General features: G+C 41.7%; 2 protein-coding genes across 7 annotated transcripts in view; both read left to right on the top strand.

Annotated features, from left to right (window-relative positions):
- The window catches only part of KPNA7 (karyopherin subunit alpha 7), a 50239-nt gene extending 38603 nt beyond the window's left edge, over positions 1-11636 (top strand). For 5 of the 6 annotated variants that reach the window (XM_042437377.1, XM_042437376.1, XM_042437381.1 and 2 more), the window contains 11 exons: positions 131-345; positions 2698-2823; positions 3732-3866; positions 4340-4425; positions 4968-5236; positions 5940-6022; positions 6691-6954; positions 7601-7834; positions 8735-8917; positions 10192-10341; positions 11429-11636. In XM_042437377.1, the coding sequence (XP_042293311.1) occupies positions 2758-2823; positions 3732-3866; positions 4340-4425; positions 4968-5236; positions 5940-6022; positions 6691-6954; positions 7601-7834; positions 8735-8917; positions 10192-10341; positions 11429-11515 (1557 nt within the window). In that variant the 5' untranslated portion in view covers positions 131-345; positions 2698-2757 and the 3' untranslated portion in view covers positions 11516-11636. The remainder of the gene's footprint in view (positions 1-130; positions 346-2697; positions 2824-3731; positions 3867-4339; positions 4426-4967; positions 5237-5939; positions 6023-6690; positions 6955-7600; positions 7835-8734; positions 8918-10191; positions 10342-11428) is intronic. The other variant, XM_042437380.1, reaches the window with a different exon arrangement.
- Positions 11637-14817: 3181 nt separating this feature from the next.
- Positions 14818-24171, top strand: part of SMURF1 (SMAD specific E3 ubiquitin protein ligase 1) — a 41952-nt gene continuing 32598 nt past the window's right edge. Inside the window, exons 1-2 of the mRNA XM_042437823.1 lie at positions 14818-14842; positions 15280-15375. Coding sequence (XP_042293757.1) covers positions 14818-14842; positions 15280-15375 — 121 coding nt within the window. The remainder of the gene's footprint in view (positions 14843-15279; positions 15376-24171) is intronic.

Raw genomic sequence — 24171 nt, 5'->3', positions numbered from 1 at the left:
ATATTTGATGCATATTGGACTTGATATGTTCCACCCACTTGAAAACCTGCTCCATCACCACCTCTAGATGTGCAAATCCTTCCAGTTTGTAAATGGTCCTTTCACACAGTCCTCCCTTTCTGCCCTTCAGCATCCTTCATCCTGAACCATCCCCATGTGCTCAAGTGAGCTGCCTCTCTCAGGTATGAAGCAGCCACCTGCAGTGAGGACCAAAAAGGGGCAGACCCACCCTCAGGAGGGACCAATGGAGGTGCAAAGAGGGATATGAGTGACAGGTTGCTCCTGGAGATTTAAGAACCTCCCAGGCAGGGCTTGCCTTGAAGCATAGCTTGCAGAAGGAAAGCTGTAAGTAGCAGATGGTAGAGTGCAATGGATGGGGGAGGCTCTTTGGTGTTTCTTTAGTCAATTATACTTTATTTCACAGAGAGGGGAAGACAGGGGAGCAGGAAGAAAAACTATAATTTCCTGTGTATTGGGGCAGAGAAGTTAAATTGACTTTTCCAAGGTATTGTGTGCACTTTGGTTGGTCCCATAAAGGTATCATCATTTTGTGGATGTTGGATATTCTTATATTTCATTGACTCTGTTAGTTTGGGGGGGGGGTTGTACTGGATGGCCCTTGTGGTCTCTTCCAACTCTACAATTCAATGATTCTGGAAGGATGCTCCCTTTTTTGATGCTTTAATGGTATGGTTTACCTGGAAATAAGTAGGGTTGAATATTATTATAACTATTATTATTATTACTATCTTGCCTTTTTCTCAGATTAGGACTCCCAAGTAGTTTATAACTGCTGCTGCTATTATTATTATTATTATTATTATTATTATTATTATTATTATTAATCTTTATTTATAAAGTGCTATGAATTTGCACAGCACTGGACATAGTGAGTTGTTACTATGGAGAAACCCTAAGAGCACTGTTTTTAAAAATGAGGGTAATTCCCAGGAAAGTGAGTACTGAATGGGATTGCTGCCTAAAGTTGTTTGCTGGGCAGAAAAGTGAGTAAAAATGCTGTTTATTTTCCATACAGGTGGACCTCATTGATTCATTTTCACTAATTCCAGCTCCCTCACATAGACTTTAATGGGTTTGGATCAGTTAAATTGGTCCTATTTGATCCTTACTCAGCTGGGGAGCTTTTTCAGTGCCCTGCTTTTAGAACTTATCCTAAAATTAAAACGCTGTTCTAGCCTTTCCTAAAGCCAGACAATCATTATTATTATTATTATTTACAATAATAATATCCCACCTTAGTTCCGTTGTACATTTTCCATAAGTCAGAAGTGTCTTGAAGGCACACAATGGATGCATTCCCACTTAGCATTTAATCTGATCAGTGATTCGATTTTGCTTCGAATTGGTGAATCGATTCACCTGAGGCATCATCCCCACTATGAAAGCGAGTCTTTACAAAAACTTTAAAGGGGGAGGAGTGCTGAAAGCCTATGGCACAAAGTACACTTAAGTAGTGAGGCCACATATCCCCTGTAACTATAGAAGTAACTCAGAACCAGTTACTAGTTGCACCATAAAATAAACGCCTTTATTCCCGAGCGGATTGTGTTACCATTGCAAAATCACTTAGTTATGTCTTAGAGGTTACAAAAACGAATACGCTACAAGTTACTTGATTTTGGTTTGATCCATCTGTTCTTAGGTTCTTAATCCCACAGCCATGGCGGCTAGCTAGTGGATTCTGGGAACTGTGTTCCAAAAGCCCTTCTTCCAGGCTCTGTCCTGAAGGAGGAATGATCTTACAGAAGTCCTTCTAAAGTTTGGAGGCTGCGAACTAGTTCTGAGTCCCTGTGACCCAGTTTTACCCAGAGTTCTAAAGCTTATCCTTACATCAACCCGATCTTTAAGAGTTGCCCCAGATGATCATTTTTCGTAGCGCTTGGAATAAGTGCATTCTGGCAGCAACATTAATAGGTAGTGGTGCTAATTCTGCTGGAGTGCCTTTATCTGTGTTTTCAGGATGACTAACATTGGAGCTGAAATGCAGGAGGGAAAGTAGCAGTAATAGCATTGGGTTTTGGGAGAACATGTCTCCAACATTAAATTGGCCCATATGATCAGAGCTCTGTAAAGGTACATTTTAGACTACAAGTCCCAGAATCCCCTGCCATCATGGCCAGCCACAGTGGATGAGATGCTCTCTGTTCCAAGTCAGAGTGTATGTAGGTCATTTGTTCCTAGCTGTGTTTCAGGAATATCTGGGATTTACTGGGACTTTATTGGGGGGGGCATGTCCCCTTTACTAACCTAGGAGTTTATCACATTGGGGCTGATTTTGAGATTAAAGTGCATTTAAAGCATTCTGCAAATGAAGCGGAAATGTCAAGTAATTGCACGAATGATTATCACGTGCAATTGAGCAAATATCGGAAATCCATTGTTGCTGGAATCCCGAAAGTAAAAAGATGCGCATTAATACTTCTTTCTGACCACTTTAATAGCAGATTTTGTGCGATGTCATGTGAAGTTGTTGCGCATAATTGTGTGATTTTCCCGGGATATTCACAAGATAAATTCCCAATCTCCTTCATGTTATAAACTCCTTATTGTAGATAGGCTTCTGTGAAAGATGGTTGACCCATCAGTTATGCTGGTTGCCTTTGAGGCAAAGGTGAGGCTGAAGGAAGTGTCTGCACACTTTAAATCCAGGTATTAATTCAGTTTCTTGTCTCTTAGGTGCAAAGGGATACTTGCCCTGCCAGTACGTCTGTGTGTTGTCTATAGACAGTAGAGAAGATGCCTACCACGAATGAGCAAGATGAGCGGATGCGGAAGTTCAAAAACAAAGGCAAAGACTTCGCTGTACGTACGGGGATCCTAATGTGTGTGTCCAAAGCTTGGGGAAGTTACTTTTTTGGATCACAATTCCCACTCAGTCTGGTCAGTGGGGAATTCTGAGAGTAGTTGCTTTATAGTGACCCTCTCATGAGGTCATCTTGGCACGATCTATTCCAAGGAGATTTCAACGATATAGCTGTATTAGTCTGTAGAACCAGTATGTAAAGAGATTTTGTAGCACCTTTGAGACAATTGAAAGAAAGTAGTGGCAGCATGAGCTTTTGTAGACTAAAGTCTATTTCCAGATGCATTTGAGGAAGTAGACTTTAGTCTACAAAAGCTCGTGCTGCCAACTTCTTTCTTTAGTTTCAAACGCACTACAAGATATCTCTACATTCCAGGGAGACTTGTCATTGCCTTCCTCTGTGGCTGCGAGTATGGCTTGCCTAGAGTTACCCCATGGGTTTATATGACTGAGTGGGGATTTGAACCCTGGTCTTTATATTAAACCACCCTCAAACCACTACACCACACTGGCTTTCTGTGCTAAACATAGTTTTTCCAGGCTCAGTGGGGAGTGAATCAATGGGCTGTTGGTTGATGAGGCATGAACATGCAGAATATACACATCTAGTCTAGCAAAGGCAAAAGCCAAATGTGGTATTAAGGTTAGAAAATGTGACCTTCGACGAAACATGAAAGCGTAGTGTGCTTCCATTCATGGTACTCTATCCTACCCAGAACGTCTTTCTCTGCCACCTAAAACAATCTGCCAACATTTGCTTTACTCCATTTTGGCTGGCAGCTGTGTTTTTGAGGGCTCCTTCCCAATCGGTTATTCCAGTCAAATTATTTTTGAAAGCATTGGTTTGTTTGGACAGTGGAGAGGCCTTGCAAACTGGTGTAATGATGGACTTATTTTCTCTTGCCAGGTAATGAGAAAGCAAAGAATAGAGGCTGGGGTTGAACTTCGTAAGGCCAAGAAAGATGAACATATCTTGAAGCGAAGGAACATCTGTATCACTGCAGAGGATAACCTGTCTCCGGAGATAGATGACAAGAATGTGGTATATACCTAGCGAGGGGCATAGGACAAGGATGGGCAACTACATCGTGGGTTGTTATTAACTGCTGCCAAGTTGGCTTTGACATACAACAATCCTATGAATGAGAGGCCTCTAAAGAGTCCCAGAGTTTTGTCACACATGTCTGCTGTTTAATAACAGAAGCTTACTGGTTTTCAAACAGTTAATGCTTAGTGCTGCTTTGGTGATCCAAAGATCCAGTCTGAGGTGCTGGTTGGGGATGGAGTGGGGCTATTTTTGGTTTGATATTATGGCAAATAATGGGAGAGTTAAGAGCTGTATTTTCCAGGCATTTTGCAGGGATACATCATGAGGTTTTCCTGAAATCCACTCTTGGATTCATTCAGTAGAGGCCCATTATGCCCCATGCATTAGTGGCTTGGCTGCAAACATTTGTGTACTGCAGTTTCACTGTTGCAGCAGACTTGTAACCTTCTCCTTTCTTCCAAATGCAGGCTGCTAAGCTGTCTCTGGAGGAAATAATCACAGTGATAAAATCAGATGACCCTCATTTACAATTTAAGGCTGCTCAAGCAGTCAGGTATGTGGAAATTAGCTCTACCTGTATGTTGCTGTTAGAGGCTGTTTGTTCTTAATTTCAATTAAAGTCTTAATTTCATGAAATCTTCATTTTAAAAAAATCATTATTAGTAAACTAAAAATCAAGATCAGCCAGTAATTACAGTAATAAACATCGTTATTTCAAAGTAACATTGTTGTCATTTTAAATGATTTTCAAATTGACAAATATCTTGAATGGTTTTTGAAGCACTTGGCTAAAATGACCTGTGCTTCAAATGCTCCCATATTTACCCAGATGTCCTTGGAGGAAATGATGTTGAGTATTTAGCATCACTGATTCCCAGGGTGTATCTGCACTGTAGAAGTAATGCAGTTTAACACCACTTTTAAATGATATGGCACTTAATCCTATGGAATCCTGGGATTTGTAGATTTACAAGGTCTTTAGCCTTCTCTGCAACCATGAACCATGAAGAAGCATTTGGGAGGAATCTGTAGTTCTGTGGCCATGATGAAGTCAGTTCAATAGTCCATGAAAGTTGCCCTCTGTCACTCCAACAGGAAGCTGCTGTCCAGGCAGAAGAATCCACCGATCAACCAGGTCATCGAAGCTGGGATTATTCCAAAACTGGTGGACTTCTTGTATCACCATGATCTCCCCACCTTGCAGTTTGAGGCTGCCTGGGCTCTCACTAACATAGCTTCAGGGACATCTGATCAAACCAGAGCAGTTGTGGAAGCCAATGCCATCCAGGGCTTGGTGGTTCTCTTGTCTTCTCCCCATATGCACATCTGTGAGCAGGCTGTGTGGGCACTTGGGAACATAGCAGGTAAGCAAAGGTGTTTCCTGGTTTCCAGAGGGCAGCTGATGAACAAATGAAGAGATATTGGCCTGTTTCTAGTTATGCTGGAAGTCGTGCTTCATCCCAGCCTAAGGAAGAAGATGGGATATAAAATAAGTGTGTAGGGTGGCCTTGTCCAATATGGTACAGTTTCAGAACATAGTGCACTTCCAGATGTTTTGGACTTACCAATAGACTTACATCAACTTCTGCCAGCATGGTCAGTGAGACTGAGATCCTAGACCTCTGGACAGCGCTTGGGAGAGTAGCACATTAAAAGTATAACTGGTACTCATTACTTCTTATTTTCAATGGGAGGCAATGACAGTGTGGAATAGTGTCTTCAGTACTGGACTGACTCCATGACAGCAGGATTGAAATTCTCCTTTGGCCATGGCACTTATTAGGTGATTTCAGGCAAGTCACATTCTCTCATCCTCAGAGGAAGGCAATGGCTGGCAAACCACCTCTGAATAAATCTATCTGCAAAAGCCCATGCTGAAATAAATTAGCAAAGGTACTATTAGAGTCCTCCCCATTCCATTTTTCTTTAAATTTCCAAGCTGTGCTCCTTAAATATGCTTGGCTGACCCAAATGCAATCTTATAATTTGAGGAGAACTGAGTGCTTTTCTGTGTATAGAGTATAAAAAGTGAGTTTTGCTACAATTTAAAATATTTCTTCTGTGCAGGTGATGGTCCTATGTACAGAGACACTCTGATTATCTTCAACGTGATTCCTCCCCTTCTGTCTCTGGTGACACCTGCAACTCCTGTAGGTATAAACTTCTACTAGGCAAGGTAGCAAGATTAGCTAGAAGCTGTTTTCTTTTCATATCTGTTCATTTGTAGATAGGATGATAATGGGGGGGGGGGATTAGGAGACCTAATCTACCTCTTACACTAAAGTTCTGGAAAGTGTAGGAAAGAGGGTTTGTTTTAATAGTATGTCTGGAACCCCTATAACTTTTTGGAGTTTGCTTTTTGGATTTTTTTTGGAAATATTTCCAAGCCATTGATGGTTGAACCTGTGGATGCATTTATACAGAGGGCCAACTGTACTGCATATTAATAAAACAGCACATCATTGTACATCCTGCCACAACCACTTAAAGCCTCCAGGCTGACGAAGACAAATTTGTTCATCTGCCAGGCAAAAAGAGAGCAGAGAAAGAGCCATATCACCGTCTTATGGGAAGGAGTTCATAGCTCTGGAGTAGCTCTCTTTGCATCGTGTCCAGATGAGCCTAGAAAGGTAGCTGGACAGAGGAAAAGCCCTCCTCTGAAAATGGTTAAGACTCAGATAAACTCATATGGGGCGGTAAGACAATGTGAGGGTGGATTCATGCACCCAAGTGATGCAGGAGCCACCATACTAACGCTGCAAGCTGTGGGGTCACTACACTACAACTCCCTGTATGCTTAAGCATATTCCAATTCCAGGTTGGGTTCCTGAGAAACATCACGTGGACCTTGTCCAACCTCTGCAGAAACAAAAACCCCTACCCTCCTCTGGGGGCCGTGAAACAGATACTCCCCACGCTCACCTGCCTCCTGCAACACGAAGACAAGGACATTCTCTCAGATGCTTGCTGGGCTGTTTCCTACCTAACGGATGGCTCCAATGATCGTATCCAGGTTGTGGTAGAGGCAGGCATCCTGCCGCGGCTGGTGCAACTCATGACCGATTCGGAGCTGCCTCTCCTGGTAAGTTAGAGGGACCTGGGGGAAAGCATCACTACAGAGCTTGGTTCTTTTGAGGGTGTGCAATTGCAGTGGGTACCGGAGAGCATTATATTGCTTCTAGGGACCCTCTGGGACCCATGTAGGCTTCCACAAATGCAAAAATAGAATCTCCCAGTGTGACTAGGTCTGATGGGAGCTGCTGTCCAAGTCCAAGGATATGAGGAGAACTGCACTTAGCTGTCTTTTGCAGTGATTGCAGCTCCAGCCTACTGCTTTCCAGATGTGTTGACTGCAATTCCCATCAACCCTAGTCAGCTGGCTTGAGGTAGTGAGAGTAGTAGTCCAACAGCCCTGGAAGGTAGCAGGCTGGAAGGCTGCAATTGCATTGTAAATTCTCCAGAACTATATGACTATAATACCCCAAAGGTGGCAGATCTTGCCTGATCTCAGAAGCTATACAAGGTCAAGCCAACTTAACATTTGGAAGGCTACTGGGTTATATTCAAAGAAAGGCAATGACAAAGGTCTTCTGAATAAATCTGATTAAGAAGATACTATGATAGGGTTGTCATAGTCGGAGATGACTTGGATAAGAACAGTGTCAACAGCATCGGCAATCCTTCTGTCCAGTTCATCTCTCCTCCTCATCTGGGCTTGGTTTTGTTAGACTCCAGCACTGCGTGCCATGGGCAACATTGTCACCGGGACAGATGAGCAGACACAGATGGCCATTGATGCAGGTGTGCTTTCGGTCCTCCCCAACCTCCTGCGTCACCCAAAGTCAACCATTCAGAAGGAGACGGCGTGGGCTCTGAGCAACATTGTAGCTGGACCATGCAGTCAGATCCAACAGGTCATCACTTGTGGTCTTCTGCCTCCCTTGGTGGAGCTTCTAGACAAGGTAACACCTTGCTTTTTAAAAAAAGTAACACGTGTGTCCAAATGACACCTTGATCTAGCTCTTAAACATCGATTGATAACAAATGTAGGTGTACCTCAGTTAGCAAAGATGTGTTTCTGTAATGCTCTGTAAACAAAAATTTGGGAGGTTCTCACAGAGTAGAAGCCTGTAATCAGAAATTTCCAGTCTCTGCACATATCTACAGCTACCTGTCAAGGTATACCTCAGTTAAAAAAGGAGATTGGGTGAATATGGTTAAAATGTCAGAAGTTGGAAGGAAGGAATCTAGTAGTGCCTTCCATAGCATATATTAATTCATCATGATGAGTTGTGAGAAGAAGAAAAAAGAAACATGTGGAATGTAATTCATATAAGACCATTTGTATGGCCTCTGCCTTCTGAGAGACAGGATCATAACTTAAGGGCAAAGGATGGCCTTATCAATCACTGCCAAGTGCAAAGGGCTGCACTCATAGAATGTCTGTTGTTGTTGTTGCTATTATGTTTATCATAACAACACCCCTGCAGAGAGTTTTTAAAAAACCAAGTGGGTGAGTTGGTCTTAAAAGAACTACCAATTTTAATCTCTATAAGGAGCAGATATTTTGTACAGCTAATGAGTCTTACAACTCAAAACAAAGGCCCAGCTGAAAATTCTTTGGATTACAACAGGGATAGGTCACAATAACATGTTGCTGGATAGATCCTTTTCCTCTCTTGCTCCTTGTGGGGATTGCAGCTTAACTCAGACGGAACAGAAGAGTCCAGTGGGCAGCAGGGGTGGCAGCCAATGTTGGAATCCCTGCTAACCGAAAAATCTTGCAAGTCCTGACTGCCTTGCATCACTGGTTGCACTCTTCTATATGGATGACTTGTTTGTCTTTCTCCTGCTTTCTACAGGGTGATTTCAAAGCCCAAAAGGAGGCTGTTTGGGCAGTTGCCAACTTCACTACTGGAGGAACTGTAGAGCAAGTGGTGGAAATGATACATGCAGGAGTTCTTAAGCCTCTGTTGAACCTGTTGACCACCAAAGATGCCAAGACCATCTTGGTGATTTTGGACAGCATCTCCAATTTCTTCATGGTAAGTAAGTGTGTGAGATTTTCACCAGTTTGCTTTCAGGCTCCTTTCTCTCCATTCTTTTAAACTTGGATGGCATGTGAGTACCAGAGGTTAGTGGCATCATCATGGATTCAGCCTGCAAAATAAATTAGAAGTCAAACTATGTCTCTGTAAGGATAAAGTCATGTGAGAACAACCTTAGTATAGATGTAGGAAATAGGCAGGGATGGGTTATTTATATTATCCAACAACTTATGTTGGAAATACAGCTAGCCCTTTGTATCCAAAAAATTAAAATCCAAAATGCAAACCTTAATTTTGCCATTTTTATATAAGGGACTCCATTTTACTATACCATTGTTTTTAATGGGACTTGAACATCCATGGATTTTGGTGTCCATGGGATGGTCTCTGGAACCAAACCCCAGTGGATGCCAAGGGGCCACTATAGATGCTAGTTGGAATAGCCACCGGCCTCTGCTGGAGGATTCTGGGAGTTGGAAACCCCAAACATGACCTTTTCCACATTCTAGAAATGGAATCTTGTAGGAAATAATACACCTACAAAAGGTATCGTGCAAGTATTCTGTTCCTTTTCTCCAGAATATTTTTGGGGGGATAAGAAAGGAGGAAGAAGCCATGGAAGAACATAGAGGGGATGACAAGCTTAAAAAGTGCCATCTGATACCTCTACAGTACCATACCCTGCCTAAGAAACCTGGATTGCAAGGGAAAAAATCCTTCCCTGCAAGGTCCCATAGGGACAAAATGGATTCCCTAGACATAGCAAGTAACCTTGTGGCACCTTAAAGAGTAACAACCTTCTGACTTTTCCTGGACTACAGCCTTGAGATGAATCTAGAGACCGTGGATGCTTGTGCGCCAATGATTTTCTGAGTTTTAGATATGTCAAAGGACTCAGTTGCCTAAATATGAATAGATCCACTGAATCGAAACTCAACACTTCTGTAAGTGCTCTTGATTCAATGGGTCTACTGTAGTGTGGAGCACCCATTCAGTCTGGGCCCTTGTTTATTACTACTAACACTCAGCTCCATTGGAAATAGGTGCCATCATTGGTAGTAAATAGAGACAGTGCTAGCAAAATGCTAGTTTTTTCAGTCTGCAGCTTCCAGAATCTATGCTAGTTTGGGGGTCTAGAAATGGGATCTTGTGGAAGAAGGACACATCTAGAATCTAAGTCTGGGAGTTAAAAATTTTAAACAAATGACAATAAGTATGAGCTTTCTCTGTTCCTCTTGCTTCTTCATTCATCCTTTCTCTCCCCACATCAGTCGGCTGAGAAGCTTGGTGAGACGGAGAAGCTGAGTCTTCTGGTTGAAGAACTTGATGGCCTGGAGAAGATTGAAGCCCTCCAGACTCATGAGAATGCCTTGGTCTATAGAGCTGCATTGGGCATCATTGAGAGATACTTTTCTGGGGAGGTATGTAGCTGATGGCATGGCATTCTTGTGTCTCCAGTGTCTTTGGGAGAAAAAACCAGCAGCACCTTGCTTGGATAATAATTCCTGGATCTTGGGGGAAATGCTTTTATTGACTGTAATTCCTAAAATGCCCAGATTGCATAGCCAATGGTCAATATGGTTTAAGAGGGATTAGATGCATTGAAGTCTAAAAGTCACCATTTCTAAACTAGGAATTCCTTTGATAAGAAAAAATAGCACCTTCAATAGGCATTACTAGTTGTTACCTATGATCTTCTCCTTGGTTGCACTTCTTGCTGCAACATTTTTGTCTTGTTGTTTTTAAATGTTTGCACTTGAGCTCCCAGAAGCGTTTGCCATCTTGGTGAGTAATAGTGGATTCTGGGAGCTGAAGTCCAAAGCATCTGGAACCCTTGCACTCTAGAGCCCTCTGGAAGAGAACTCTAAAGACCTTACAAAACTGCGGACTGATAGATATGTATACACACACACACACATTCACATATATGCAAACATACATAGTACACAAACATTCAAATTTCACAAGTCAGCGATACCTTTATTGGACCAGCCAAAATGCACAAAATACATCAGGCAGGCTTTTGACACTCTGCTGGCTTCTTCATAAGACAGAGATGTAAAAAATCATGCAGGAGAAGGAAAAAAAAACGTTAGAGTCACATACATAAAGGTTGTGTATCCTTTATATGAAATGCTTGGGACCAGAAGCGTCCCGTATTTTGGATATCTCCGATTTTGGAATACCTCTTTAAGGTATTGATACATAATGAGGCTGGAGAGAGACTGAGGATCTGTGAAATGTCAGGAAGAGTGGACTCTCTCTCCAGCTGTATCTCTTCTAACTTCACAAATACGTTGCAGGTATGTACTACGCTATTAGTGTTGTAGCTCAAAAAGATTTGGATTTTGGAGTACTTAAGATTTTTGAATTCTGGATAATCCTTTGAAAGATAGACAGGGCTCTTGAAGCTGTAGAGATCCTACTGTAAATCTAAAATGGAGATCACTTGAATTACTCCTGTCTTGCTTTACTGTCTGTCCTCTGCTTTTCTGTTGGCACTGCTAGGAGGTTGAAAACACGAATCCAGAAGCCGATCAAGAAGGGAAAACTCTACCTTTTGTGGCTCAGCAACAGGAGTTCTACAACTTCTGAAGGAATGCTTAACCAGCCATGGTTGCACTTTGCTAATTTGGTGGTGGGTCGCACAACTAGTACTGTTTAAGCACTTACAGGGGAGGGTCCAATTTGTAATGCTGTCTATGAAAATAAATCACTGTCCTAGATTTGTAGAACCTGTTTGTTTGGCTTCTGCTTCTTGGCCATGTCTGATGAACCTTTTGCCCTCCAGATGTTCTGGGAGGATTGCTTCTCAGGCTATCTAATGTGGGAGGATATCAGTTACTATTATCCAGTGTGCCAGGGATGGGCACAAATATGGTGCCCTTTGGGTACATATTTGTGCCCTTTGGGTACAACTGTTCTTTCCTAGAAACTCAACTGACACCACCATTTTGAGCAGTACCAGTCTTTTCTTCCAGGACCACTGGGACTGGGAAAGCTATTGGCTAAAACCTCTGTGGCGGCAGGAGGAGAAATATTGGTTCCACCATTATGTATTACATTTCCCAGAATCCCCAAATAGCAGGATTCTTTTTTCCAATTTCTTTATCAATATAACAATATCAGTGTTTTTGTTGTGTAGCTCCAAATCATTTTTTTAACTTTGGCAACCCTAAGGTGAACCAATCATAGGAGTTTATCACACGCAGTCGTTGTTAAAGCAGTGTTAACCCAAACGCAAAGTAGATTGAAAGCTGCTCCTTTTTTACTTTCGGAAAATCCCAGAAGTACCTAAAACCTTGGCATTGCTTATATGTACAGCCTTGATGAGCTATGAAAAAACCAGGAGAGGTTTGGCTCCAGAAATATTGCTGCTGCATCAACATTCGCACTTATGACAGAGGAGCACTATGTACTTCATGCTGTCGCTGCAACTGTTGAGCGTTGGAGTCCTGGGAGTGAGCTGTTGCTGCCACCTCTGTGGCTCGCTACTCAAGTGCTAGCTGTTGCAAGAGCTGAGAAGCAGACCTGAGAACAGCTGTTTTTAAGGAGTCTAGCTCCTGTCTGAACAAAACACGTGGGTGGAGGAGGTTTTAATCGGGATCTGTCAACCCTCCCTTTTCGTGCTGTAAATAATGCATTAGCCCAGTATCTGTATGCACATATTAACAGCCATGGGTTGACACATCGGAGCATAGGTAGAAGGCTAGGGGTGCATGCATCTCCTGAGATTCATAGCAGTTAAAGGGGCACTAGATGAATGGACCACAAAAAGAGTCTCTCTGCCTGAGTCTGAGTATATATTGAGTTGAACACTCAGTGTTACTCTTGTGGGCAACCATATACTTCTGGAAAGCCCAGATGCAGAACATGAGGGCAATAGTACTTTCCTGCCAGAGTTAGGGCAATTTCCTTCCTCTCTATCAATTATGACTTCCAGAATCCCCAGCCAGCATGGCCTTAGGTTTTTGCAAGCGTACCTGGACCACAAGCCACAACCTGAACCCATATTACATACCCATAAACTCTAGCTGCTTGTGATGTCCCCACAACAAGCTCACAATTGGGGCTTGTCTGTGGTTTGCCCCCATCTTCCCACCATGGAAGAGGAATGGAAGAGAAAGCAGCCGGAAATAAGGACGACGAAGCCGATGGTTTGTTTGATCATGTACTGCATAGTCCATAGTGTGAGCATCAAACCATGGTTAATGCAAAACTTGGCTTATTGTGTTATGTCAATGCACCCATTGGATGAAAGTGACGTCCAGTATTGGGATGGGATGCATCATCTTTCTCTCCATCATGGAGAGAAAGTCATCTTTCTTTTTGCCTTGAGCTCTTTCTAGGAGTGAGAAAAGTAAGAGACAGGCTTCAAGGAAGCCTTTCCCTCTCGGTGTGAGTTGTAGTGACTTTGTGTCTGGACGGCGTCTCATTTGTAATGTTAATTATTGAGGGGAAGAAGCAATCGCCTTCTAGTCTGTTGTGTCTCTTTGGGGCATTTGACTACCAGCCTGATCCGCCTTCCCAACAACCAGGTGTTATTTTACCGATTGTTATGCAAGGTTATAGGAATGGTAATCAGTTAGACTCACCTTCGGATTGCCATGAGTTGCAAACAACTTGATGGCACACAAAACATCTTTCTTGGTGGCTTTCGACATCCTGAACATGTAGAATATTCCTAAAGGAGATGTGAGATTATGGCAATGGAAAGTGATGGAGGATGGAGTCTGGCATTCCAGCTCCATCGTCAATGTGCAGCTTACTTTACTTTTTCAATTGTGTGTGCAATGCATGCGCGTTATATTTATATACAGTATAATGTTTGATCCATGCAGCCTACAACACAAGGTTTGTGAAAGCGCTCTCCTTGAAAGCGTGTGAGGAGGAGCCAGTCCTGTCAGATCCACCTAAATTCAGCGGCGGATGATGCGAACCGAAGCGTTCTCTGGGGCATCATCTGTCCAGCGGCGCATCGTCTTGATTTCAGTTTCCAGTTCAATAAACCGGTGGGGCTGGGAAGTAGGTCACTTCCTCGCCTGTAGAGAAATCGTAACGCATCGTAATGTTGTTTGCTACACATTTACTCCTCCTCTCTCTGGATACTCGCAACCTCAGCTGGCCGCCTCTCTCTGCAAGTCAGCAGTGACCTTAGCAAAGAGATGGGGAACATGAGGCACTGCAGCTGTTGGTGAGACTGCGACTCCTATCATCCTTCGCCATTGCTACTTGGAGCGGCAGTTCAATGCTAGATGGAAGGCTGCACCATTCCCAGCCTGGCCTTTGAGAGTAACCATGAAGTTTAGCTGTCTGTATAAGTTCTCCTGTATAAGTGCATATATACATATACATAAATACATACATATACATATATACATATATACATATATATGTTTTCAGCTTACTTCAGTTGCTGCAAACGAAGTTCAAAGTTAAAAAGTAGTTTTAACACTCTGTTAAACACTCTGTTTAACACTATCTCTCTCTCTATCTATCTCTATCTCTATCTATCTATCTCTATCTATCTATCTGTCTATCTATCCATCCATCCATCCATCCATCCATTCATTCATTCATTCATTCATTCTGCAGTGTGGCACTAAGTCCTCTCTAACATTTAAACTGACAATCCATATATATCCTTATCCTTCTCCCCTTTTTCTTTCTGGACCACCCGCTGCTACGCCTCTTACATCCACTAGGGGCGCGCGAAAGCCCTCTAACCAACTTGTGAGAGAAGTGTGGCGCTTTGAAGCCGATGTGACCTTCCAAAGATGGCCTCCTGAGGAGAGCTGTTACGTACGTAACGACGATGCGTACGACGTGAGAGGGAGGGGAGAGAGAAAGAAACTAGAGAAGCGTGACGTTTTCGAAGCCGACGTGACCTCCCCAAGATGGCCTCCGCAGGCGAGCTTTTACGTACGTAAGGACGACGCGTATTACGTAAGTGGGAGGGGAGAAGAGAATAAAAAAAGGTTTCTATTGGAGAAAGAGGGAGAAGTGTGGCGTTTTGAAACCGACGTGACCTCCTCAAGATGGCGTCCGGAGGCGGGCCGTTACGTAGGAATAGAAGACGACGTGAGAGGGGGAAAGAAAGAGGGAAGGAGAGAAGGGGCGGCGCGAGGTTCGCGCAGTCGCCTTTCGCGTCCGGCGGGCGGGCGTCGAGCTCCGTTTGAGGAGAAAAAGAAAAGGAAGACAAGAAGGATAGGAGAAAGAAGAGAATTAAAACCCATATATATATATATATATATATATATATATAACGGCCTGAAAGCGGGCCTGTGATGGAGGCAGGCTGACTGCTCCCCCCCCTCAGCCTCTCCTCTCCTTTCCTTTCTTTTCCCTTCTTTCCTTCCTTCCTTCTTCCTTCTTCCTTCCTTCCTTCTTTGAGGGGAGAAATGTCGAACGCGGGAACCAGGAGGAGCGGATCCAGCATCAAAGTCCGGCTACAGGTCATTAGCAGCATTAATAACACAATATAATGATTACTATTGTTAATAAGGAGGGAAGGGAAGAGAGGAAGGCCCCAGGAGGAGAGGGAGGGTTGGGGGGAAAGGGGGCAGACAGAGGAACTTGGGGTTTTTGGGGGTCAGGGAGGGATTTGAGGGAATTATGTGATATATATATTATATATATTACATATACATGCACAACACACCACATTTACACTTTTGTGTGTCTATGAATGTGTGTGTGTGTAGTACTGTATATTTATTGCCAGGCCCTTTCTCTGCTACCTCTCGGGGTGAAAGACACACAAAACATATGATATTATTATCGTATGTCTGTGCTGTGTGTGTGTAGTATATTATTCATTATATCTATATATATATATATACACATGCCTTTATATATATAGGAGAGAGAGAGATATGTAATGCATGCACAACACACACACATATACACTTGTAGTGTCTATGATGTATATGTATATGTACATATATAATATGTTATAAATAAACACAAACAATATATACACACAACACACTATATTACACACAACACACACTTCTGTAGTGCGTACATGTCTATGAATGTACGTGTGTGATATACATTGTTTTAGTTTGTATATATACAACACATAATTATATATATACATATATGCATACACACAACATATCTATATATTGATCTATCTATATATGCATACACGCACATATATGTAGATATATATACACCTTTCTGTAGTGTGTGTGTCTGCATGTGCACATATGTATATACATTAGATTTTTTGTATGTCTATGAATGTACTTGTGTGTGTGTGTGTGTTGTAACCTAAATGTTTCAGAAGTATGTGTGTATATATTGTGTGTGTATAAAGTAAAGCTTCCAGAAGTGTGTGTATGTATATATTTTATATGCCTGTATGTTGTATACTATATGTGTGGTGTATATTACTCTTCTAAAGATCTGGTTTGTAAAGCAACACTTCAGAAGTGTGTCTGCGTTTATATATATTAAGTCTCTCTTGTATGTGTGTGTGTGTGTATGTATATATATAATAACCTAAGAGTGTGTTTGTGAGTATATATTTATGTGTCTGTCTTGTAAGCAGCGCTACAGAAATGTCTGTGTATTTCTCTTCTCTCTCTCTCTCTATATATTATATATATATTGTGTGTGTGTGTAATATATCTCTATATACATTCTGAAGTGCTTGTAACCCCCTTCCTGAATGGTTCTCTCTTGCTGCCTCAATGAACCTAATGCTTTCAGATGTGTTAATATATATGTGTGTGTGTATTATTGTACCTATAATGTACACACAACACTTCTATAACATGTGAATATGTGTGGTGTGTGTTATATTAAACCTATGTATAGGGTGACTTGTGTTTCAGCATGTTTTAGTTTAATAGAGTCTGAGTTTTGTATTTCGGATTCATTAAAAAAAATCCTTTGGCTTCAAGACTTGACTGAATAAAACTGCACCCAGTCCTGTCGCAGACAACAAAGTAAGTGTGTGTGTGTGTGTGTGTTGGTGTGGTTTATATATAATTATATATAACCTAAAATTGGAATTGGCTGACCCAACTTTCTGGGGCCTGAAGGGAAGGTTGGGTCCATTAACAGTTTCTTGCAGCGCGCTGTTGGCAATCTTTGGGTGCCTCTTTTCAAATTGCAAAGGATTGCAGCTGCGGTTTCTGTGCTGAGGGCCCTTCGCACAATATGGGAGCAGCATGGTTTTGGGGGGGGGGGAAGGTGCCAATCTCTGGCAATGGAAGCTCCATTCGCACAAGGCCATGTCTTAGCTTCCCACGTATCTATAGCAAACTGTGTAATTAATACTTGCGTGTTTGTTTAAATCTCCAGCCAGTCGGAGATAAAATCAAACATAATCCAGTTTGAGACCGCTTTAACTGCCCTGGCTCATTGCTAGGGAATCCTGGGAGTTGTAGTTTATTGTGGCTCCAGAGTTCTCAAACAGAGAAGGCTAAATGTCAGCTAAACCACAGTTCCCAGGATTTCCTAGCATTGATCCAGGGCGGTTAAAGTGGTCTCAAGCTAGATTATTTCTGCAGTGTGTTTTGGACTTTTAGTCTAGGAACCAGCATACAGTCAGTCTACGCATTTGCAGCCTTGATTTTTAGGGATTTGGTTATTTGTGGACTTGATCGGTATGTTCTCTATAGGAATCTCTAGGTCCTCCAGCACAACTCTGCTGGGAGCTGACCATGGAGTTGCTCTGGAAGAAGTAGAGATTACAAAAGGAAACACTTCTCTAGCCATTTTAGGTCCTCCATTGTGAGTCTATGGTCAGCGTCTGGCAGATGTTGACCATAGAGTTGTGTTGGAGGAGCAGAACTATACTCCAAACACAAATGTCAACCCCGTCAGAGAAGAGGAAGGACAAGAGTTAAAATATGGACATCATTGTGTCCCTATGAGTCCCGTTGCTTTCTTTACTTCTGTTGTTCTATCCTTTTACCTCTATCACAAGCTATTCTTAGTATGCTCAAGGCAAACATGCTTGCTCTCCATCGCCTGGTCCTGCTAACTCAGACTATCATTGTTCCTTAGCATTCATGTATTGTATATTGTATAGAAATACTAATATCAGCTCTACCTGTTGTAGATGGAGGGTCTATGGCTGAAAAATAGCAGCATATCTTAAAATTGACTATCAAGTTTATTCCTGAGGCATTCAAACTGAAGGCTTATCTATTTTGCTGGTGTACTACACCAATGAATTAGTATTTGTTTTATGCTCAGAGGTTACCACGCTTTGTCATTCCTCATGCGCACTGACGCTCTTATAATAATGTCTCACTCACTTTGGAAGCAGTCCTGTTTATTCCTTTCAAACCTATTGTCAAGTACTGTTCTTTTTATAGACATTAATTATGTTTTCATAGTGTACATCCAAGAGGGTTTTCTGTCACCCTTCCCTTTCTAGTGATGACAGCCGTATGAATTATTGATTCAAGTCTCACATTGGGTTCTGAAAAGCAACAGGTGGCATTTTCAAGGTATTGATCCCGTTCCAGGTTCTAATTTACTCATCTGAGGAACCTATATTTCTGGGTTCAAAACTATCTGGAACGATAAAAAATGGGAAATACGTTGATGCAGACAATCCAAATTTAGTATTCAGTGACATAACTTGACACTTCAGGACCTTATCCTTCATCTAAGTCCCAGTCTTCTTCTGATTTCTTGACTGCATGATGGATTCTGGATTAGCCTTATGCCTGACGTTCTCGCTTTCTAGATGCGAGGATCACAGGAAGGTTAGCATGGACCCATTTTGAGAGCCGACCGAACAGTTAAACTGATAGACTTTGGACGATCTCTAAATGAGACTGTTTATCTGAAATGGGTCATATCATTTCTTTTAAAAGGAATGCTCATCTTGGGTGGCGAATTTAATTAGCAAGTACAGTACAAGTGCGATGTTTCTTTGTAATCTGATATTACTATAAATCTATTTAGGACAATTTAGTTTTTCAGATACTGCTAAACTACCCAAAGGACTGATCTCCTTCCAAGTCTTTCCAAGCCTTCCAGGAACGATCTGGCTTCTGTGTCAAAAGTAAAAACAACCACGTTCACCACTTGCAACAAGAGAGAGAAGCGCTTGTGATCATTGCAGCGCTGCCTCCTGCTTCGTTTTCATGATGCATGGTCAGCATTGGCGGAGGCTGCAATGTTAACTGGCTGATCAATGGATGGCACTGATATTGATTGACCCAGACTGTTTTATATGTCATTTTCAAGTTCTGAATAGCAACAATGGGCTGTTCGTCTGGCAGAAATGCGACATGTTTAGGTCTACATTCATATTGTTTTGCTAGAACTAAAAACCCAAATGGTTGAACAGATGAGTTCAGAACTTTTAGCTTCTTTAGCAAGTGATTCCTTTTTCTTTGTTCCATCCGTACATTAGAAATACGGTCGGCCTTCTTTATCCATAGATTTTTTATCCAAGGATTCAAGCATCCACAACGTGAAAATATTCAAAAAGAGTACAGATTCCAAATAGCAAACCTTGGTTTTTTATTTCATATAAGGGACACCATTTTGCTTTGCCGTTATATTTAATGGGACTCAAGTATCTATGGATTTTGTTATCCATGGGGAGGTCCTAAAACCAAACCCCAGCGTATAGCAAGGGCCCACTGTAATACTTCTGCTTAAAGCTGCAGAAGTCATTTCTTTCAGACTGGTTTGTTCAGGGGCCACAGTTTTATTCTACACTTCCTTTCTGCTTTCTGTTTTTCCCCCTTTGGCTGTTAAAATTGCTATCTGGGTTAGAATTCAGAGTTATTCTCTATTAGGAGTCCAAGCCTATTGTAACCAGTTGCGTTTTTGGAAACGTTGCTTTGCTCCTGGGGCAGGACAATGCGGAAGCAGTCTTCATACCAGAGGTAGGAATAATGTTGCTCTACATATTTTTGGCTGCTGCTCCCAACATTTCTCATTATGGGCTATGCTTTATGGTACATGATTCTCATCTTGTTCTGGGGCAGTAAGTCCTAGTTGTGCTTAATTTTGAAGAGACGCACATAACAGCACAGTTAATCTGATAGATAGCGTTGTTTTCCAAAACCAACTTTTGAAGAAGAAACACTTCAGAATGTTTTGTGAGGATGACTTAAAGCAATGGTCCCCAAACTTGGCTCCTCTGGATGTTTTGGACTTCAGGTCCCAGATTTCTTGACAAGCTGGCTGGGGGCTTCTGAGAGCTGAAGTCCAAAACACCCGGAGGACCAAAGTTTGGGGATCACTGACTGGAGGACCAAAGTTTGGAGGACCAAAGTTTGGGGATCACTAAATCTAGAGCAAAAAAAGTGTGGGTTACCTTTCTTAAGCTACATTTAATCATGTTAAAGGCCAGCGCTCACAATGCCTTGTTTCAAGGGCAAAGCTAGTGCCGCAGACATATAAATCCCTTAGGCCATCTGATTCATAGCTATCCGAGTTAAAGATATTGATGGGAATCCAAAGAGCCGTAGAGTGAACACAGCTTGTGTTTCTCAAAGGACAGTCTCTCATTCCATCTCGCTCAGCAAACTGCTTCTGAATGTTAGGAGGCTTTCGAAAACAGATGATGATATGGCATCAAAGTCAACTGTTTTAAGGGGTGCGGGGAAAGGCAAAAATTGGAATGGGCATTTTTAAAGTACAGCTTTGGACCTCAGCCACTAGGCTTACTAATGCAGTTAAGTACAATTTATTCATTCATTTGGCATGTGTGCATCTGTTTGTGGGCAAAACAATCCATTATTGTTCAAGAAACACAAAGGTTGTGGTGGTGGCTGTTTCCAGCTGCGTTCACCTCTCTTGCAGCTGAAGGGAATTGTCTCTGGATCAGGCAGTCCTGCAGCGTCTTGTGTCATGAACTAGACATAACATGTGTGCATGGTTGTTCAGTGTTTCCCATGGAGACCTGAGGTACAGTGGTAAAACTAAGCATGATGCTTTACTGTTCTTGGTGCTAGAATCAATTAAAAAACCCAGATCTGTGCTATTTTACCTGCTTTATAATAGAAACTGGCATATGAATTTTCAGGGCTGCTGCTAGTGTGTCAGTTATATTGAAGTATTGTTCAGCGATCCTGTGTAGTCCATACAGATAGGATTGAGCTTTTCTGGAGGGATAGCCCTGCTAGATTACTGCCCTCAATGTTCCTGTGTCACCTTAAAGACATTTATGGCTTAAGCTTGGTACATTACAGTCTATCTCCAGTCCTTTTGGCAAAGGTTTTTTTTTTTGTCCCGCAACATAATGTTAATTGGCTTACCAAGGGACAGTATGTTTGCCTTGGCAGCAACAACTGTTTTTGGAATGGCCAACGTTAATCATGTAATTGTTACCGTCTCAGTGCTTTCTGCATTGACATTTCCTCTGCCATCCGTATCTCCAGCCATCCACAATATGCATCCAAGCATACAGTGCTTGTAAAATAGAGGTTCACCTGAAATTCTGGTAAGGCTTCATACATCTGACGAAGTGGAGTGTAGTCTTCAAACACCAAAGCTATAATGTTTTTAGCCTTTAAGGCAGTGTATGACTTTGTTTTTACAGATAGACATAAGACTGTTTAATAGCTACATAGAGGAGGAGTAGCTTTATGTTTTGGTTTTGGGTTTTTTCCCCCTCTGTGTGATAAGAATTGTCTAGTATTTGGTAATGATGGAACAAAATATTTCTTTGTAGTTTGTCCTGTCAAGGCGTTGTGTTTTATAGTCTTCCGTGGAAATAATAAAAATGTACCAAATTACCCCTCAACTAAATGTCTAAATGCTCGCCAGGGAAACTGCAATGTGCTAAATAGTCTGCAATTCGAAGCATTTCCTGTGTGGAATTTTGATCAAGTTGAAGCACTTCGCTTCCAAACTGAACCAGAGCGGATCTGGAAAACATTCTCCAATGGTTGGAGGAATAGATGGATTAAGAGTTTGGTTTTGACTGTTTTGCTGGGCTGAGTATTAAAATGCAGGCCAAAACCTTTAAAAAGACTGGGTGGGTAAGATCTGCTTGGAAGTATTAATATGACCATTGCAATCATGAGTGGTCTAGAGTAGTTTTTCTTCTTACCAGGTTGATTTCGAATATTAGACTGTGTTGCATTTCAAGTCCATGATGAATGAGGACACAGCCTTTTTTAAACATGCGTTAATCAGTTCATCGATAAAGGAAGGTGTGTTACCAGCCAACTACTATTTTGCCAATGGCCATTGTCAATAAGGTAGTTATCGCTGTACATTTTGCACATTTCGGTCCAACTTGCACCACGTTTAGGATAAAACTTCATGTATTTGATGAAGTGAAGTCCAGCCTAGAGAAGACTCTGTCGTCATAAAATTCTGAGTCTTCGCTGTTCCACAATGCTCTTTGTTTTTGTTGAAGTTGTGTTTTATGCTTCACTCAGCTGCATATTTGCTTTAGAGGTTATTTTGAGGTCCTTGATTTTTTAAAGCTCAGTTTGCTCTTAACCAAATGTACAAATATATGTTACGTTAGGCTTTTGAGCAATGAGATTTGCTAGTGTATAGTGATAATCATAAAGTTGTCTTGGGGTTGCCATAAATCGGAAACGACTTGAAAACACACAACAACAATAATAATGACAGAGCTTGTTTCTGTAGCATATTTCTTTCCTTGAGTGACTGGTAAAAGAAAAGAAATAGTGTGTTAGCAAATACTGTATATAGTGACCCTATATTTGGTCACTATAGCTGCTTCAGTCCTTGCTTTCCTCTCTCTCCTCATTCCTTTTCCTCTTCTGTCATTCCTGTTTAATTGTGAGCCTGCAGACAGGGCCTGCCTTATCTTTTAATAGCTACAGAGTGCTTAGAAAATGGTAGCACAATATACCTGTCAAATGAAGATTACAGTACTGCACTGGCTCTATGAGACTACTGATGGAAATTCCCGTTTCTCTCCTATAATCATAAACTTCAAATGATTGATTGAAGTGTTACGTTACAGAAGTTTGGTTACAGCTCTCCGTTAATACCTTTCAGTCGTTGCCTTTACTCCAGGTGAGCAGAAGTGCCACAGTTCCTCCAGTCGATAGCTGTGGCTTTTACCAAAATGGTTTCAAATCCACTCTGAACTTTTAATCATTAAAGATATGTAGAAAATAACAAAACCTTTCTAAGTTTTGATTTAACAAAATATAAACAATTGCTTGAATTCCTAGCCATATCATAGGCAGCATGTAATATATATAACACCTGTTAACCAAACTGAGGCAGTGGTCCATCTCTCTGACTCTTCTAAGAGGATTCTTGCATAGCCATTCCAGGTTTCATTCCAGGATGCAGCCTAATAGCCTTAAATTGTCTCTTACAGTCAACGCAGCGAGTAGGATGTCAACTGGCAGCTTATGCTTGTGTTCCAGACCAGGGAATTGTTCTGTCGTGTAACATTTGAGCTAAGAGCATTAAATATTTTAACAGTTTGGAGTGATAAAAGATAAGACTTTGGCGCACATCAGTGTTTAGTTCTGCCTGAGCACCCTAAACCCCAAATTTGATTGTGAGAAAGGAGATTGAACAAGAATAATGTGCAGAGAATGCAGATCAAACTGTTTAAACGAATAAAGGCCGACCGCAGACAATAAAACATAACTGGAAGGTAATTAAATGTGTGATAATGGCTTCATATTTTTGTCACAGTGGCTGTTCTAAATGTGTTTTATATGGACTGATGCTTCGTGGTAGTTCAAATGGCAACTGTTAATAAAGTTGTTTGTAGCCAGCCTTAGTGTCAATGTAGGCTTGCACAAACAGAGTATTTCATTATCTTGGCTATTGAAATAATGCTGTCATATTTGAGGAACAAAAGTGCAGCACATAGGCTGATACAGCTTCAGTTAGAGTAAAAGCTCTCTTTGATAATGGCATGTACTGTTAACTCAGCTACCTTACGTCCTTCTGGGCAGTTGGTTTGATCGAAGATTCAGAACGCTCAACATAAATAGAAAAGAATAGGATGGAAAGGCTGACTTGGTGAAAGGCTGTTTCAAGATATCAGCGTTTGCAGTAGGCTGTCGCGCAATCTGGTCCCATAACCCCGATCATAGTATGCGCTGTGTTATGTCTGAACTGAACCTAGCCATTCATAGGGAATATTTTTCAAGCCTTTGTCAAATCTTAACGTTCCCAAGCACAACACTGAGCCCACATCAAAAAAAGCCCTGTGTAAACCTTGGTAGCCAGAGAGCCTTGATCTCCTTGTAAGTTGCAGCACCTCCTGAGCATCTACACCTTGACCTTGCATGGGTTTGTTTTCTCTT

Source organism: Sceloporus undulatus, chromosome 8, assembly GCF_019175285.1.
Source record: "Sceloporus undulatus isolate JIND9_A2432 ecotype Alabama chromosome 8, SceUnd_v1.1, whole genome shotgun sequence".
Lineage (NCBI taxonomy): Eukaryota > Metazoa > Chordata > Lepidosauria > Squamata > Phrynosomatidae > Sceloporus > Sceloporus undulatus.
Note: the sequence above shows the minus strand (reverse complement) of the source record. Positions and strands in the feature narration are given on the sequence as shown.